Source organism: Calliphora vicina, chromosome 5 (assembly GCF_958450345.1).
Source record: "Calliphora vicina chromosome 5, idCalVici1.1, whole genome shotgun sequence".
Taxonomy (NCBI): domain Eukaryota; kingdom Metazoa; phylum Arthropoda; class Insecta; order Diptera; family Calliphoridae; genus Calliphora; species Calliphora vicina.
The window spans coordinates 49,340,461-49,359,069 of record NC_088784.1 but is presented as its reverse complement, the minus strand read 5'-3'; the positions used below and the strand labels follow the sequence as shown (position 1 = coordinate 49,359,069).

The 18,609-nt window shown below is 33.3% G+C and overlaps 1 protein-coding gene across 1 annotated transcript; it reads right to left on the bottom strand.

Annotated features, from left to right (window-relative positions):
• Positions 1-321: 321 nt before the first annotated feature.
• Positions 322-8,812, bottom strand: LOC135961232 (uncharacterized). The gene is made up of 6 exons (XM_065512725.1): positions 7,879-8,812; positions 6,305-7,740; positions 5,257-6,250; positions 3,700-4,995; positions 3,518-3,594; positions 322-339 (listed from the first exon to the last, which is right to left on the bottom strand). Exons 1-6 carry the CDS (start codon positions 8,810-8,812, stop codon positions 322-324), a joined length of 4,755 nt encoding a protein of 1,584 aa, XP_065368797.1.
• Between the last annotated feature and the right edge of the window lie 9,797 nt (positions 8,813-18,609).

Genomic DNA, 18,609 nt, shown 5'->3' with positions numbered 1-18,609 from the left:
ATTTGGAGTCCATTTTATAAAAATGACTTTGTTTTTACATTATTATGTTGGCCTAATGATCCTTCTTATGCATCTAAGAGGAAATTGTTTGGTCTTCAAACATTGGATGATCGCAGATCTTGTTGTTGTGTAATGTTTGTTTATAAAGTTTTGTCTGGTCAAATATTATGTACCGAAATTTGTGAACATTTTACATTATTTAATCCGCCGAGAGATATGAGGAGAAACCGCATTTTTGAAGACACTTTACATAGGGCAAATTATGCTTTAAATGAGCCAATTACAAGATGTCTAAAACTATGTAATAGTATTTCTCCTATATTAAATTTCAATGTCAATCTGAATAGATTTAAATTAAACTTATTTATATTGTACAATTAATTAATTAAATGTAAGTAATCTGTAAGAATTATCTGTAGATGAATAAATAAATAAATCGTGTTACAATAATTATATAAACAAAGTTAAATACAATTTTAAACGTAATCCTAAATCGTTTTTCAAATTTGTCAACTCCAAAAGAAAATCAACTGGCTTCCCCTCATCTATGAAGTTTAACCAAAATGAATCTAGTGATGATGCAGTTAAAAGCAATCTATTTGCGGATTTTTTCTCAACAACTTATTCAAATGCAACTTATAATGATTCTGCTGACTACCCATATACGATATCTTCAAATCAATCAGTATCTATACACTTTATCGATGTTTGTAATATAACCATGGAATTAAAGAAACTAAAATTTTCGCATAATTTTGGTCCTGATAAAATCCCCAGCAGTATTTTAATCAACTGTGCTGACAATATTGCTATCCCTCTTACGTATTTATTTAACAAATCAATAAAGAGTTGTAATTTTCCTAACGTCTGGAAGGATTCTTTTATTGTTCCATTATTTAAATCAGGAAATAAGTCTGATATTAAAAACTACCGAGGTATTGCTAAATTAAGTATAATACCCAAATTATTCGAGTAAATCATAACTGAACAATTATGCTATCAAGTCTCAACTTTAATATCTCCTTATCAACATGGCTTTCAGAAAGGATGCTCAACTACAACAAATCTTCTTCACCTAACATCCGAAATTTATCACGGATTTCTTCAACATCAGCAAATATATGTGATATATACAGACTTCAGCAAAGCTTTTGACAAAGTCAATCATATGCTTTTGAGAAAGAAACTTTGTTTATTGGGGTTTTCCAACAGTACATTACAGTGGATTTTCTCGTATTTAACAAATAGAATACAAGCTGTACTTTTTAAGAATATCGTTCTAGAAATATAGAGGTATAATCTGGTGTACCACAGGGCAGTCATCCTCTTCTTTTCTCACTGTTTATAAATGACCTTCCTCAAGTTATTCGTGGTTCCAATGTCTAAATGTATGCAGACGACGTTAAAATATTTTTAAGCTATCGTCAAGTTCTTGATCAGCAACTTCTTCAAGATGATTTAAATTCGTTTTATTCATGGTGTAAAGAAAATCATATGGAATTAAACCTAAAAAAGTGCAAATATATGCGATTTGTTAGAAAGAATCCAATACCGGCACACTATGTTTTTGAACTACATCATCGTGAAGTGGTCGATAAATTTTTAGATCTGGGAATTTTACTGGATTCCAAACTAAATTTTATTTCACATATAACAATGACAGCAAATAAAGCCAGAGGTGTACTAGGATTTATGAAACGTTGGGCTAGGGAGTTCAATAACCCTTATGCCACTAAATCTCTATACACATCCCTGGTAAGACCTATCCTGGAATACGGATCCGTAATATGGGACCCTATATATAAAAAGCATTCTGATGCTATTGAATCTGTACAAAAACAGTTCCTACTCTTTTGTCTTCGTGATTTAAATTTCAACCCAATAAATCTACCTTCATATTCTGCAAGATTGGCTTTAATTAAACTTCCAACCCTGAAGAGCCGAAGATCAATGTTAAACATTTCATTTATTTGCAACATAATCAATGGTAGTGTAAGTTCCGGTTTTTTAATCCAAAATATCTCATTTAATGTGCCTCAACGACCATCACGTCATTTTGTTCCATTATCAGTGAAATTTATTAGAGCGAACTTTGCCAATGCTGATCCAATAAGGAGAATGTGTATGGAATTTAATAAATTTTACATGTTAATTGATTTTTCATTAAGTAACAATATAATTAAAAACAACATTATTGCTTATTTGAATTCATAATTTTTATAATAAGTTTTTTTATTACATTTATATAAATAATTGTTAATTGCCTGTAAGGATAATTTTCCATAGGCTAATAAATAATAAATATATAAATTGAACTGACTTTAATTTTATTTGAGTAACCTTGGCTTCAATATGGTGGGACCATGTTAAACGGCGATCAAGATGGATACCGAGATATCTGACATGGCTCTGTTCTATAATTTTGATATTATTTATCTGTATTAAAGGGCAACTTTCTCGTCTTAGTGTAAATGTAATTGATTTTAATTTTCCATTTGTCCTGCCATTTTGCCAAATCGCCGATTTGAGACTGGAATTGTTCAGAATACAATGCGGGGTTTTCATGTGTACTTCAAAAAGCGGTATCGTCCGCAAATGTAGATGTGTGAGTCAGTGCTCTCGTAGGCATTGTGACGAGCAAAAGTCGTGGGCACTCGTTTTTGCCTCACATTAGTTTAAATATAATTAAAATAATTATTTTTTATATGTTGTTATTCAAATTTGTTTAAAGCCGGGATCGGCAACTCCTATGCACAGTGCATTGTTGGCGTTACTAAATTTACACAGACTACTCACACGCATAGAAATCTCAATTCAGTCTCTTATGAGTTGTTGAAGAAGGTTGCGTGTGTCGCTCGTGTTTACGAACTTAGAAAATTCTTCCAAAAAAGTCTACTACTTTTATTAAAGTATAAGAAAATAATGGCACACTCTATTTTATACTATTTGACAATTCAACTTTATTTAAAGTATAAGCGTGTCTATTACTTTTGACTGCTTAAAGAAGAATAATAAATATATAAAAGTGCATTTAATTATTTAAGTATAATATGTAAATATGCATTGCTTATTTAATAAGAATAAATGCAAAACAGTTATTTTATTTCTCCAGTTGTTTTACACTGAGATGATACATTCTGATAAATGTATAAGAGAAATTAAAAGAGAGTATGAGTATGCAGTAAAACCACTATTATGTGACCATCTTTGTGTACATACATATTTACACATTATTTACATTTCTCTATATGATCGTAATCAACGAGACTAATGATTATTACAAACTAATTATAAATAAGACGCTAATGATAATTAACTTCATGTATGATGATAATTTTAAATGCAATATTGTAGGTTTAATAAAATAAGTAAATTTAAGGTTGAGGTAATTTAAAAATTTCTCAACATGCTGCCCCCCAAGAACAACAGTTCTTGAGAGTGCCGAACAAACGAAAGGACGGCCTAAAGTTGGGAGTGTTTTGTTTTAGTCAGTGGACTTCGCTATGCTCCGACTCACAGCGTCAGGATCAGGCTCCGTCCGTTTAGCAGATGATACAGGTTCATATTGCAGTGTAGATACCTCTTGTATTGAATCTGTTGGAAAAAAACAAATTTTAGATATTGGTCGCTTAATAATTTTATTTTTAGATAAAATGGATACTACCCGAACCCTGCCGTCTTGGCCAGGGTGTACCTCACATATTCGACCCATCAGCCATTGGCCAGGACCACATCTGTCATCAGAAATTAGAACAAGATCACCTTTTTTGGCATCTGGTGTGGATTTAAGCCATCTGGGACGGGCTTGCATGCGATTTAGATATTCCAAATACCAACGTTTCCAAAAATGTTGTTTAAGATTTTGGATTGTCTTCCATCGTGATAGACGATTTATATTCATATCAAGGAGATTTTCTTCCGGTATGCAATTGGTTGGCTCTCCTATTATGAAATGGGCTGGCGTCAAGGCATCCATATCAGATGGATCAGATGACAACGGGCACAGCGGTCGCGAGTTCAGACAACTTTCTATCTGGCAAAGTAGTGTTGTAAGCTCTTCAAAGCTTAGAATTTTGTCATGCATAACTCGTTTTAAATGGTGTTTTACAGATTTCACACCCGCCTCCCATAGACCTCCAAAATTTGGTGAGGCAGGTGGAATAAAATGCCATTCCGTTCCCAATGATACTAAAGAATTACGCAAGTCTTCAGGAATGGATTTTCTATTCCGGTGAAACAGGACCTGAAGCTCTTTCGATGCACCTATAAAATTCGTACCGCAATCTGAGTAAATGTCCGTACAAACACCTCTGCGGGATACAAATCTGCGAAAAGCTGCTAAAAAAGCATTTGTTGTCATGTCGGAAACTGCCTCCAAATGAATGGCTTTAGTTACCATACACACAAAAAGGCAAATATATCCTTTAGATATAATAGCAGATCGGAAAGTTGAGTTTTTTACGGAAATTGGACCAGTGTAATCAACGCCGCTATGCTTAAACGGCCTGGTGACGTTTAGACGCACCGGAGGTAGATTTCCCATAATCTGAGTAGCAGATTTAGCAGAATATTTAAAGCAACGTATACAACTACCTATAATTTTCTTAGCCAACCGATTGCCAGATACTATCCAATATTTTCTGTTCACGTAAGACATGGTCAAGGTAATGCCGCCATGTAAAGTGTTTTCATGTGCTTCTCTTATTATGAGACTGGAAAGGGGATTCATTTTAGACAAAAGTATTGGATGTTTAACATCATATGGTAAGGTAGAATTACGCAAACGACCACCTACACGAATAAAGTCATCATTACCAATGAAAGGCATTAGTTTCAAAAGTGAGTTACGTTTAGCATCACCATTTAAAATCTGTTTCCTAGTATTCTCCGGAAAATCGATGGCTTGAGTAATCTTAAGTAACCTTTTTAAAGTATTATTTATAGTAGCCACGTTTAAAGAATCAGTTTCCTTCAGATTTTTATTCACTCGACTAACTGTAGTATTATATGCAAATCGATAACATAGTGACATTACTCTCAACAATGTTCTCATTTTCGAAAACTTAAGTAAAAAACAAGGGTAATGAAAGGATTCTTTCTCATCTTGCTCGTGAAAATTAAATGTAGTATTTGAAACAAAAATGTCATGTTTTTTAGAATTTCTTCTCTCCTGAGAAGTATCAAAAATTGAAAGAGATTTGGGCCACGAAGATGGTGATTCATATAAAAACTTTGGACCGTGCCACCACGTATTACATTCCATTAGGTCATGAGGAAAAATTCCCCTGGATGCACAATCGACAGGATTTAAAGCAGATGGAACATATTTCCATTGTAAAGGATTACTAAGACGTTGGATCTCGGCAACTCGATTGGCCACGTAAACAGTCCAATTTGATGGTGGTTTTCTAATCCAACTTAAAACTGTGGAGCTATCACTCCAAAAGAAAATTTCCTGGATTGCCACATCCAAAAATGAAGCTTTGACTTTTGCGGTCAATTTTACCAATAGAGTGGCAGCACAGAGTTCAAGTCTCGGTATTGAGACCGTCTTTATCGGAGATATTTTAGACTTTGCTTGTAAAAGATTAACAAAAATGCCTTTAGAAGTAATTACCCTGGCATAAACAGCAGCAGCGTAAGCCACTGTCGATGCATCACAAAAACAGTGAAGTTCAACTTGAGACCCAGTACGGTAATGTATCCATCGTGGAATTCTGAGATCAGTAAATCTAGCAAGAGTGGATTTATATTGTAGCCATTTCTGTTCAATTGCATGAGGAATTTTATCATCCCAATCTATACCCTTCTCCCATAGTTCCTTAAATAATGACTTCGCAATAACAGTACTAGGTGTCAACCAACCCAATGGGTCATATAAACTAGCAGTCTCAGATAAAATAGTTCTCTTTGAAACAGGACGGGTTTGATCAATATTAACTTTGAAAGAAAAAGAATCGGTGGTTGTATTCCACTGAATACCGAGTGTCTTGACAACATTATCACGGTCGAATTTCAATGTTAACGATTTCTCTCTGTGTTCCTCGGGTATTTCACCTAATAATTCCACCGAGTTTGTAATCCACTTTCTTAGATTACATCTACCTTTTCCCAACAAACTACATAAATTCCTTTGCAGAGTAATTGCTCTTTCCAAAGAATTAGCGCCAGAAATAATGTCGTCAACATATGAGTCGGAAATCAATAGTTTTGATTCATATGGAAAATCCGTTTTATAATCTAAAGCAAGCTGTTGCAAAACACGAATGGAAAGGTAAGGTGCTCATGTCGTGCCATAAGTCACCGTATTCAATTGATAAACAGAAATTTCCTCTAGAGGACTAAAGCGCCACAAAATTCGCTGAAATTTGCGACGTTCAGGAGTAACTTCGACTTGCCTAAACATTTTTTCGATATCTGCGCTGAACGCAATTCTATGTTTTCTCCATTTGTTCAAAATTGTTGGTAGATCGTTCTGTAATGGAGGGCCTGGAGAAAGTTCCTCATTCAAAGACTTTCTTCCTTCAATGTGGCTACTGCCATCAAAAACTACCCTTAATTTTGTGGTAGTGCTTTCTTCTTTAAAAACGCCATGATGTGGCAAGAAATAGGAATTTTCCTCAACACTACCAGGATATGTTCCAATTTTAGTCATATGACCTAAAGACTCATATTCACGCATGAAATTTTTATAATTTTCGGCGAATGCTGAACGCTTAGAAAAGGAAGTTTCAAGCTGTTGAAATCGTTTCAAAGCACCGATCATATTGTTATGAATTTTGGGTAAATCGCCAGTCAGTAATAATGATCTAAATGGTAGATTCACCACATAGCGACCAGATGAATTACGCTTAACTGTAGCTTTAAAATAATTCTCACAAGCCAATTCTTCATTAGATAAATCTCGGCCAGAAATAATCTCCTCTTGCTCCCAAAAGGCCCTTAAGAGATTCTCCAAATTAACATTATGATAAGTAATCTGGTTCGATGTCATTGATTTGGATGAGCCCGAAAAAACCCATCCGAAATACGTATTTTGAAAAAACAAATCATTATGAACAAATGATTCAGTAGGAATCTTAATTTTTGAACAAACGTCAGAGCCTAGAATAATGTCAATTGGATCGTTCTGAAAAAAGAACGGATCAGCCAAGTCCTCATTATTCAAGTTAGGTAAATTTATTTCCTTCGAAGATAGATTCGGTTTGTATGAAGAAATATTTGATAGAACTAAGGCGGTGTAAGATAGCACAAGTCGTTTATAACGCGACATTAACTCAAGATAAACAGAGTGTTTCGACATACTCTCACATTCAGTTCCCACACCAATCACCTTACAATGTGACCTCCGTTTAGGTAAACGCAAAATCTGCACAGCAGATTCAGAAATTAAAGTTCCCTGAGAACCAGGATCCAAAAGAGCTCTTAATGGTAAATGACCAGCGTTAGAATTGACGAAAAGGCGTATTGTATATAACAAAACATTAACAGGTGACTGAGAGCTATGAGTAGTTACTGGCTCATTTGCCAAATGGTTGGAGTTAAGTGTTGATGATGGAATTATATTAGAATTCTGAGCTGATACAGACTCGTCAACATGTAATACCGTATGGTGAGGCTGTTTACAAGTTCCACACCTATTCGAGCTATTGCATTTGTCTTGAATATGACTGGCAGATAAACAATTTCTGCAAATGTTTCTATTAGCTAAGAAGTCATTCTTGGATTTCCAAGGCAAAGCTAGAAATTTGTAACATTGTGAAAGGTAATGAGCCTTTCCACAAAACAAGCATGAAATCGACTTTGATTTTGAAATATTGCCGTTATGAACATATGACTGCTTCTTATTCCTAGAATTGTTTCCCTGAGAAATTTTACTGTTGGCAGGTGCCAATTCATTCAATGATTCCAATGATCTAAAGGTTCTTTCTAAGAAAGAAAACATTTCTGAGCGGTTTGGAACTTCTGTTGATGATTTCAATGAATGTTCCCATTCTCTTCTTGTCTGAAGGTCAAGTTTTTGACAAATTAAATATATTAATAATGGATCCCAAGTAGTAGTATCAATGTCCAGATTCCTCAAAGAGGAAATGCATTCTTGGGTAGTATCCAATAAGGATTTAATGCTTTGAAAACTGCTATCAGATTTTGGAATATTAAAAAGTTTTTGAATTAGGGTACCCACTATCGCACGTTTATTGTGATATCTTGTCTCTAAAATATTCCAAGCAGAAGTGTAGTTAGCTTCTGTGGCGGAAATGGTCTTAATAAGAGAAGCTGCCTCTCCAGTAAGAGTTCCTTTTAGATAATAAAATTTTTGAATCTTAGAAAGAGATGCGTTTGTATGCACTAATGATAAGTAAATATCACGAAAGGGTATCCAATCAATGTATTCACCAGAAAATTTTGGAAGGGAAATCTTAGGAAGTCTTGCATCCATAGTTGCGCTCATATCTGCATGCCCAGTTGGCATAGCAAAGGTGCTACTTAATGGAGAACGTGTTGTATCAGTCGGTAAACTATCTAGCAGTCTGCCCTTAAATGAAAAGTAAATTTCCGAAAACTCAAAGAAGCTCTCATCGGCCATATATGGCACATCAGAAGGGTTTAAGGAAGTTTCTCGAATGACTCTTGAAATTTCATCGTGTTGACATTTAAACGTCTGAAATAAACATTCAAGCTCTGAAGTAAGAGCATCAATATAACCACGTGTCTTTTCCGAGCTGTCCTTTGACAAAAATCTTTCATTAAGACGTTTTACCGTGCTCAATAAATTCCTTTGAATTTCTATAAGAGCTTGCAAATCACACATTTCGACTAAATGTCAATATAAAATAAAGATCCAAATTGGAAAAGCAATATTATAATATTACGAATTTATTCCTCAAATGTTCAAAATAATCAATTGATTATTTATAAAATTTCAATTTAAATAAATAATCAAATCAAGTTATTGATCACGTGTATTACACAGAATTTATAAATATCTATTGTACCAAAGATATCGAAAGTTATTGCTCTTAATATGTACAGTTGTACCAAGAAATTTGAAAAATAAAAAGAGCAAATGAAATTAAGCTTGGCTGGTCAAGTGTATGATATAAATTAGATTCATAAATTTAATGAATAATATTGTACAGTTGTACTAGCAATTTAATGAAATCATAGATATCATAAAATTCAAAGAATTATGAACACATTAACCAACACGTTGTAAAGTGTACAAAGATCAAATTACTGTAAATTCAATAATTGTAGTATGTTAGCACTATTAACATATTTTTTAGAAAAATAAAGAGAAAAAACTCCGGTTATTTTTTTAAATCTTAATAAAATTCAATATTCACTGTTTAAATTTCCATTTAATTTTCACAGACACATCAATATTAGTAGCTTACCAAATTTTATTAAAATTGCAAATAACTTTCGGTTTCCCTCTTTAGAAATAATTTGGGATCTAAAGGTTCCCGGGTTTCGGCACCAATGTTTACGAACTTAGAAAATTCTTCCAAAAAAGTCTACTACTTTTATTAAAGTATAAGAAAATAATGGCACACACTTTTGACTGCTTAAAGAAGAATAATAAATATATAAAAGTGCATTTAATTATTTAAGTATAATATGTAAATATGCATTGCTTATTTAATAAGAATAAATGCAAAACAGTTATTTTATTTCTCCAGTTGTTTTACACTGAGATGATACATTCTGATAAATGTATAAGAGAAATTAAAAGAGAGTATGAGTATGCAGTAAAACCACTATTATGTGACCATCTTTGTGTACATACATATTTACACATTATTTACATTTCTCTATATGATCGTAATCAACGAGACTAATGATTATTACAAACTAATTATAAATAAGACGCTAATGATAATTAACTTCATGTATGATGATAATTTTAAATGCAATATTGTAGGTTTAATAAAATAAGTAAATTTAGGGTTGAGGTAATTTAAAAATTTCTCAACACTCGTTTCTTGGTTTAGCACATGAATGTTTTTGAATAAATATTAAAGCAGAGGTGGATAATTCATATTATTGTAGTACCTTTTTTAGCATCTACACTACATATTAAGTAGTTTTTAGAATTATAAACTATTTTAAATGTTTTTTCTCTCAACTTTAGATGCTTAAATGGCTTTTTAGAAGTTTCTTGTAAATTATTATTTTTTAATACCCAATAATTGCTAAACAAATAGGTTAGTTAACATGTTCAGTTTTCCATGCCTGTCTTGTAGTGAAGATGAGAGTACAACTATTTCATTTCTTGTTTTTTCGCTCTTACACTTATACAAGTGCAAAATGTAGTAGTATATGTCTGCCGATCGCGGGTTTAAAGGTTATTTGTAGTTAGTTTAAGTAACGCCATACATTAGTTTAATTATAATTAAAATAATTATTTTTTATATGTTGTTATTCAAATTTGTCTAAACGTAGGTTTTTTTATTTGTTATTATTCAAATTTGTTTAAAGGTTATTTGTAGTTAGTTTAAGTAACGCCACCTAGTAGTAAGTAGGGAAAACAAAACAAATATCCGTACACTTAAGAGCAACCATGGGACAGTTACACCGCTGTGTTATTAGCTATTGTGTATGTATGCATGGTTGATGTGCTCTATAAAAGGAGGGCATTTGTTAATAACTAGTCAGTCAGCCAGCAGCCGGCGAAGAGGTAAGATCTTATTTAGCAGTTTAGAGGTTATACCTCTAGCAAATAAATAATATCTCAAACTCAGTGAATAGCGGTTACCCACTCTCTTAGTTTGCCCTTTTTCCTGGTAAAGGTTTTATTAGTCGGGGAAGGGGTTATACCTCTGCCACCTAATAAAACTGTGGTTATACCCGTACCCAGCTTACTCAATCATCTTCCCACTTCGGTACTCCCTCTTGTTGACGCCCGTGGTGGTGCCGCGGTCAATGGAGAGAATCCCTGCGGCTTAAGACGTGTAGAGAATAAACACGGGAAGCCTTTTCCCGTCCTCACCGTGCCACTCTCCGTAACAAGTGTATTCTCCGCCTGTCGGTGGCTAACGTCATAATAAAGTGTTGTGTTAGTGAATAAATAAAGTACGATTTATAACGTTGTAAGAAATAGAAACCGTCTTTTAATTCCCTGGCTTAAAAAATAAATTTTTGTAACGAACCCTGGGAGCCGCGAGCTCTACCCCAGCGTAAGGTGGTAAAAACCTGTCGTTGCAATGGCGCCCGAGCAGGGACATTAAATAAAAGTGTCTCAAAAGAAAAAAAAACATTAATAAGAAAACATTTTTGTAAAAATTAAACTGTGAAGTGAAATAAACTGTTTGTTGTTGAACCTAAAGAACTGTTTTATAAAAAAAGGCATAAAAGTGTGTAGTGATGTTAAAAACCTCATGGGCCTACTCCCTTAAACGGGATGAATTACCAGCTTACTTAAGTGAATTTCAACTTGATCCAGCTGGTACTGTATAGGAGCTTCGAAAACGATGGGCTAAAGTCATTAGTGGAGATCAACACAGCGAAAATGAAATGAATCGCCTGATACAAATTCAATCGAAACATGAAACACTAGCAGTTTCTCCCGCTGCAAAGTCATTAATACCGCCGGAAAAGCATACATTCTTTAAGTCACCGGTGCACCGCGGTGAAGGAAATCGGAGTGTAGACTGGAAGTAATGGAAAAGATAAGGAAATGGGGCATACATTTCAATGGAACTAGTGATCCATTAGAATTCATTGAACGTGCAGAAGAACTCTCGTGTATGTACGGTGTGTCCTTGGACATATTGCCGAAATTAATTCCTGAATTCTTACGAGAATAATATAACAAATCTTGGGATAGGTGGAATGATTTTAAACTCGATTTTAGCCAATTCTTTCTTATACCAAGATATTACGAGAAATTAGAAGATGAGATAAAGGCCCTAATTTTGTAAATCACGTCACCAAAGTGATATTTATGTGCAAAGCAAAAACAACATTTAACACATTTCAAAAATTTGTTTTTGTTTTATGTACAAATTCTGAACCAAACAAACGCACAAAAATTCAAGCGTTGATTTGCCTTTCATAATTTGAAAATTGTGTATACAAAACAAAAACAAATTTTTAAAATGTGTGAAATGTTGTTTTTGCTTTGCACATAAATATCACTTTGGTGACGTGATTTATAAAATTAGGGCCTAAAAATCGCACACAACGACGAAACGAAAAATTCAAGGACTATCTTCTGTCCCTATAAAATCTTATGAGGCACTCTAAGCTGTCGGAAGCCCAGAAATTGGAGAGGGTATTTAGAAATTGCCATCTAGATTACCAATTGTATATCAAAAGGAATGATTTTTCATCTCTGCCGTAACTCACATCGCTAGCCGAAGATTTGGAGAGTATTAACTACAGGCCTCAGCAAAGCAACGACAACTCTTCTAGCCGGTTAAATGCAGCTGTTTCCAGCAGACAACGTCCTAGATGCCAAGCTTGCGGATCTAATGGTCACGACATTGGAAGATGTCCCAACAATGCACTATAGGTCAAATGACCACTTTTTCTGTGCTAAATTAATAACGACTACAAAATCATGTCATTCAAACCAAAACCTGTAAGAATTACATAAGTAAGAATAATTCTATTAAAAAAAATGGAATATAACCCACGCTTAAATCTAATTCATTTTGTAAATTTAAATCAAAGAGGTCCTCTTCACTTTCATTAATTTCATCGTCTTGGTGGCTAAGGTGAAATTCTTCCATGGGTTCACTGCAACATAATAATTCAATTACTTCAGGTGGAAGTGTGGAACGTTTCCGCTTTTGTAAGCGCAATATTTAAAAATTATATGAAAATTAATTGATCTGAAGTTGAAAGACTATGTTGTCTTAGTGAATGTTTGTAGGACATTAAAATATTTATTCAATTTATTCTTCTTAAGAGCTAAACATAAAAATCTTAAAATTAACTAGAACTAAGATAAGATCTCAACTATGCTTGTGTACTTGAAACCTTATCAATGTAATATTTTCATCACAGCGTGGGGTAACAAGCGCACTAGTGATAAGAATGTGTTTTATTGCCTATTTTTAACTCTCATTAAATTGTTTATGCATTACATAAACAAAGAATTAATGTGCATCTTGCAACTAAAATTCTTATCGCTACATGGGGTTGACATAAAAACTAAGTGATAAACATTTATTTGTAATACAAGTGAACTAATCGTACAGTTTTTTATGACTTAACCCATGCACTTTTACTTATGATTTATGATATTTAATATTTCATACTTCAGTTAAAGTATACTTAAATAAACCCGTGTTCAATTCTGAACATTCTGCTGGGCTCGCAATGGTAATGGTGTAGAAAAATCTATTTTAACTACTTCTGTTTTACTACATTTGTGCTTAATAACTAAACAAATTAATATAAATATAAGAACAATAATTAATAGTAGAGATGTATGTGCGGATATAGTGTGAAATTGCAGCCTCTTAAGCTCGATTTTTGTCTCCTTCATATTCAGCACTTCCCTTCTAAGATGATCGATGTCTTTGCTGTTGTTAATAATAGTAACATCAAATGGTTTGACCAATTTCGCTTCAATTTCTTCTGGATCTATGCCCCATGTTGACGCCTGTATAACAGAATTTACTTCCGACTCCAAGCGTTGAGAAGCTGACATTGTTATTCCTTCGTATGTAGGAGTACATCCTTCTGATAGTTTCAGTATGCCTTTTGGTGGCAATGTAATCCAGCTTCTATTATTCTGACCACAATCCACTGTTAAAACCAGATTGTCAAATACTGAAAATATCCAATTGTTCTCTGAAGACAGCTGCTTCCAAACGCTTTTCCTTGGTACCGCTTCGAATATACATTCAGCATGCCGGGATTGTTTTATCGCTGATACTTCGCAAGATCGTTCTATGGCTGGCTTCCAAGGTATATTTCCGATGCAATTGTATTGACCTTGAAGATTTTTATCGCACTTATTTAATTTCCCTTCTGACATTAGAAAGTACATATTAGATGCAAAGTTATAATCATCTTCTACTCTTGGCATAACGGCGCTATTGTTGACGTCTACAGGAAGTGTGATTAATTCATACACTTCGGAATTATGTTTCTGGATTAATGGTACTTCCAACTGAACCACGAGTCGGTTATCAATAATAGTGCCCTTCGCCTTCATCCCATGGTATACTTCTTTGAGTTCAGTACCACCTTCCTTTCCAGTAAGAATAAGGTTATTCAATTGTGTGGCCTATACGGAAAATAGCAAGTTTAAACGCTCTGCACTGGTTTCATTTTTTGTTTGATCATAGAAAAGCTTCAGTTGACCGTACATTTGTTTAAAGTTGAAATTAACGTCTTCTGTTGTCTTTTTCATGACATTCACCGTCGAATCAATAATAGATGTTTGCTGTTTAATTAATTTATTCAAATCTTCTTGATTACTGGAAATATTTTTCATATTTTCCTCCATCTGCTCTCGATCGTCTGCGTCCATCATTCCAAAGAGGACATGGTAAATAGAACCCACAAACTCAAATGGTGCTCTTTTCTTCCGGGGTTTGCTAATGAGCAGCTCATTATTTTGATCAAGCAGTTTATATCTTCTCTCCATCACTGTCATCACCATTTCACAGGAATCCTTAAATATACTTAATTTTGGACACTCTTCTCTAATTTTCACCATCAGTTTACCAATCCTTTCAAGCTCTTGGTAATACAGGGATAAGTCGAATTTATAGCGTTTAGTTGTCCAACCTTGTCGAGATAAAGCGCCGTGTTTGCCGATAGATTGGTTATTGACACAGCGTTATTTTTGTTAATTGGTAGCGTCTCAACTGGTTTCATCAACATCAATACTGACAGCATCAGTTGTAACCAATATAAATTCTTCTTATTATCTGGCTCCTTCATCTTCTTGTAGTGGCTTTTTACCGGTGACGAATTCTTCTCATTTGTATCTGTACATACTAGTGGACACAATTAATTAATAGGCCTTTTCAATGTATTATTTTCTAGCTTCAACGTTGCGACTCTAACTTTGCCATCAAACTCTCGCAAGCGGCCAACTGGCTGGATGAGTATTTTCATCTTTAATTAGTACAACAGTACCTTCTTTCAAATTCTCTGACGGAACCTTCAATTTATATCTTTATTGCAGAGTCGTAAGGTACTCATTTTTCCATTTGATCCAAAAATCTTTCCTTAGTTTTTGGATTAACTTCCACCTATTTAGGGAACTTACATGTGTTTCTTCAACATGTTCAGGACAGGCATTCAGTGGTCGTCCAATCAAAAAGTGGCCAGGAGTTAAGGTATCCATTTGACCATCATCATCACTGTTTATAGCAACTAAAGGTCTCGAATTCAACACTGCTTCAATTTGTATTAGAAGAGTGCTCATTTCCTCATATGTAAGTTTGGCTTCCCCGATGGTTCTTTTCAAATGGAACTTAACCGACTTGACGCCAGCTTCCCAGATTCCTCCAAAATGAGGAGCTGCCGGGGGAATAAAATGCCATCGAATTTTTTGCATCGCAAGTATAGGAATAACCGTTTGATTGTTACGAATTGCAGCTTTAAAATCATTACATAATTTTTTATTTGCGCCAACAAAGTTTGTTCCGTTATCCGAGTAAATATCAGAACTGACACCCATTCTTCCAAAAAATCGTCTTAAAGCGGCTAGGAATGCTTCTGATGTCAGATCGCTGACTGCTTCTAAGTGTATCGCCTTTGTCGTCATGCAGACAAAAACAGCTATATACTCTTTGTATGATTTCTGTCCTCTACCTTTTGAAAACTTCATGTGTATAGGACCAGCATAATCTACTCCGATATGTTGAAATGGGGCTGATACTGACACACGAGACTCTGGAAGATTGTCCATCAGTTGTTTTGCTCGTTCTTGGCTATATCGAATGCATTTTGAACAGCTTCTTAAGGTAGGGTCAGACTACGCAAATTATTTGACACAAGATGTTTCATGTGTTTGATCAAAATTACATCAACTAATTCATGGGTTGATTTTGTGTTCACACTGTACACATTTATTTGCCATATTTGTTTAATCAAATTACACCGAAATACTATCAAACACACAAAGGGGAAAATATATTTGTCTTGTGGTCACATTTATGGTAATATTTGTTCTAAATAATTATTAAATAAAGCTGCAAAACAACTTTAATTTCTTTTATCAATAAACAAGACATTTCTAGAAAGTAAAATATTACCAGATTTTGCTTTACATTTGAAAGAATTATGAAATTTTAGTACTTTTATTTAAACGTCAAATATTTTATGTTTCTAGTTTGAACAGAAAATATTTTTGCACTGCAAACAAGAAAACAGCTGAATTTGGTCAAACAAATTTATTTGCCAATATGAAAACATTCTTGTAATGTGACCACTAAACAGCAAATATTTTCCTGCATTTTGGGTATTTTTTATTTGATCTTGCAATTCATTTGCAAGATCAAACAGCGTCAAATAACAGCTGTTGCATCATGTGTTATCGCAAAAGTAGTGTTGCTATATCTTAAATTAAAAATCGCTAAATAATGAAAACAAATCGCGAAAAGAACACAAGCTTGAACAATTTAATAATATAATTATTAAATGTTTATTTATTAAATTATATTACTATCACAATTCATATTTGAAATTGAATGGAAATGTAATTATGTTTTATCCCAGTAAGCACCAAACACCCAAAAAGTCAAGCACTTGAACATTTTGTTGGAATTTGACTTGAATGCAAATGTAATTATGTTTTAAACTTGAAAAATATTTGAAAAATTAAATATTATTCAAACAAAAAACATATGGCTTGAATTTATGTTTCCTTTTTACTGGAGAATGCTATTGAAATAAAGTGTAATACAACTTTAATTCAATTGCTTGACTATAATTCAAGGCTTGAATTACACTTGCTATCAACTTGAATTCCAGTAAAAATGCTTATTGTTTTTTTAATAAATATTATTAATCGAACACGACTTTTTCCAAATTTTTTTCATTCAGAATAAGAACATGTTTACAAATATTATAAAATTTTACGGAAATGTTTACCTTTTTTACATAAATTTTTAATTAATTCCAATTCAATCGCATTATCTAAAAATTTATAATAACAATTTTTGTATGATACCAAAATCAGAAAAGTAAAATATGCTATTAGACATATTCTTCTTCTGCAGTAGAAAAAAATTAAACAGATCATACTGTTTAAGAATTATTTTTTAATTACAATCAATTCATACTATTTATGTATGTATAAAAAATTTTCTTTGATTTTAAATTCAATCTGTATAAAATTTCAGTTAATATTCCATATGTACATATGAGCAATTTTAAATTTTGAAAATAGACAAACTCCATGTATAAATAAAAAATAATCAAACATCAGACTATGTTAAAAGTATAAAAATATAAATCGCATTATATCGCAACATAGACTTCATGTCTTCAATTAGTTTTTCTCCCAGTATGTCATCCTATGCTGAATAACTTTTATGTGAAGAAGAAGACTTCATTTATTGATGCAATTATTTAGTGAAAATAATTTAAATAACAAATATTAAAGAAATATTGAATATATATTTATGTTAAAAAAAATAGTTAATTTGTGTCTTTAATTTAGTACCAAAAATATTTAAATAAACTCCTCGTATTTTTCCGCCATACTGAGCAAATAATTTTCTGTTTTTCTCTATTTGATCAAACAATTATTTCATGAAAGTATTTGATATAGTGTGACCACACGGCAAATAAATTTACTGATTCTTTTTCGTAGCAGTTTGGTCAAACAAAAAGTAAAAAATTAAATTCACTATATATTAACAAAATTCATTAAAACTTTAATAAAATAATTGCTTTAGAATTCGAAATAAGTGCTTTAACCTTAAATATATTTGCAAGATCAAACTATATATTTTTTAGGAATTTATATAGCTAGTGGTCACACTTTGTTCACTTTAGTGTGCCGACAAATAATTTTGTTTGACTAAAATCATCTGTTTTGTTGTTTGCTCTAAATTTTATTTGTGGTCAGATTCAGGCAATGAAATATTTGACGATAAATGTCAAATATTAGCTGTGTCTGACCGTACCTTTACTAAGACAGTAAAACACGGTGGTGGTTCAGTAATGGTGTGGGGGTGTATGGCTGCAAGTGGTGTAGGTAATCTTGTATTCTTCCAGCAAGACAACGATCCTAAGCATACAGCTCGAAATGTCAAGGAATGGTTGCTTTACAGAACACCAAAACTGCTTGATCACCCCCCTCAATCACCAGACTTGAATCCCATCGAGCATCTATGGGAACATCTAGACAGGCAGATCCGAAAACGCAACATAAGTGACAAAGCGCAATCACTGAGGAATGGAATAACATTGCCTCAGAAGTAACCAAAAACCTCGTTGATTCAATGCCCTGACGACTTGCTGCAGTCACAAAAGCAAAGGGCAAGCAAACTAAATATTAGTATAACAAAAATTTTAAGTGTACTGAGGAATGGAATAACATTGCCTCAGAAGTATCCAAAAACCTCGTTGATTCAATGCCCAGACGACTTGCTGCAGTCATAAAATCAAAGGGCAAGCAAACTAAAT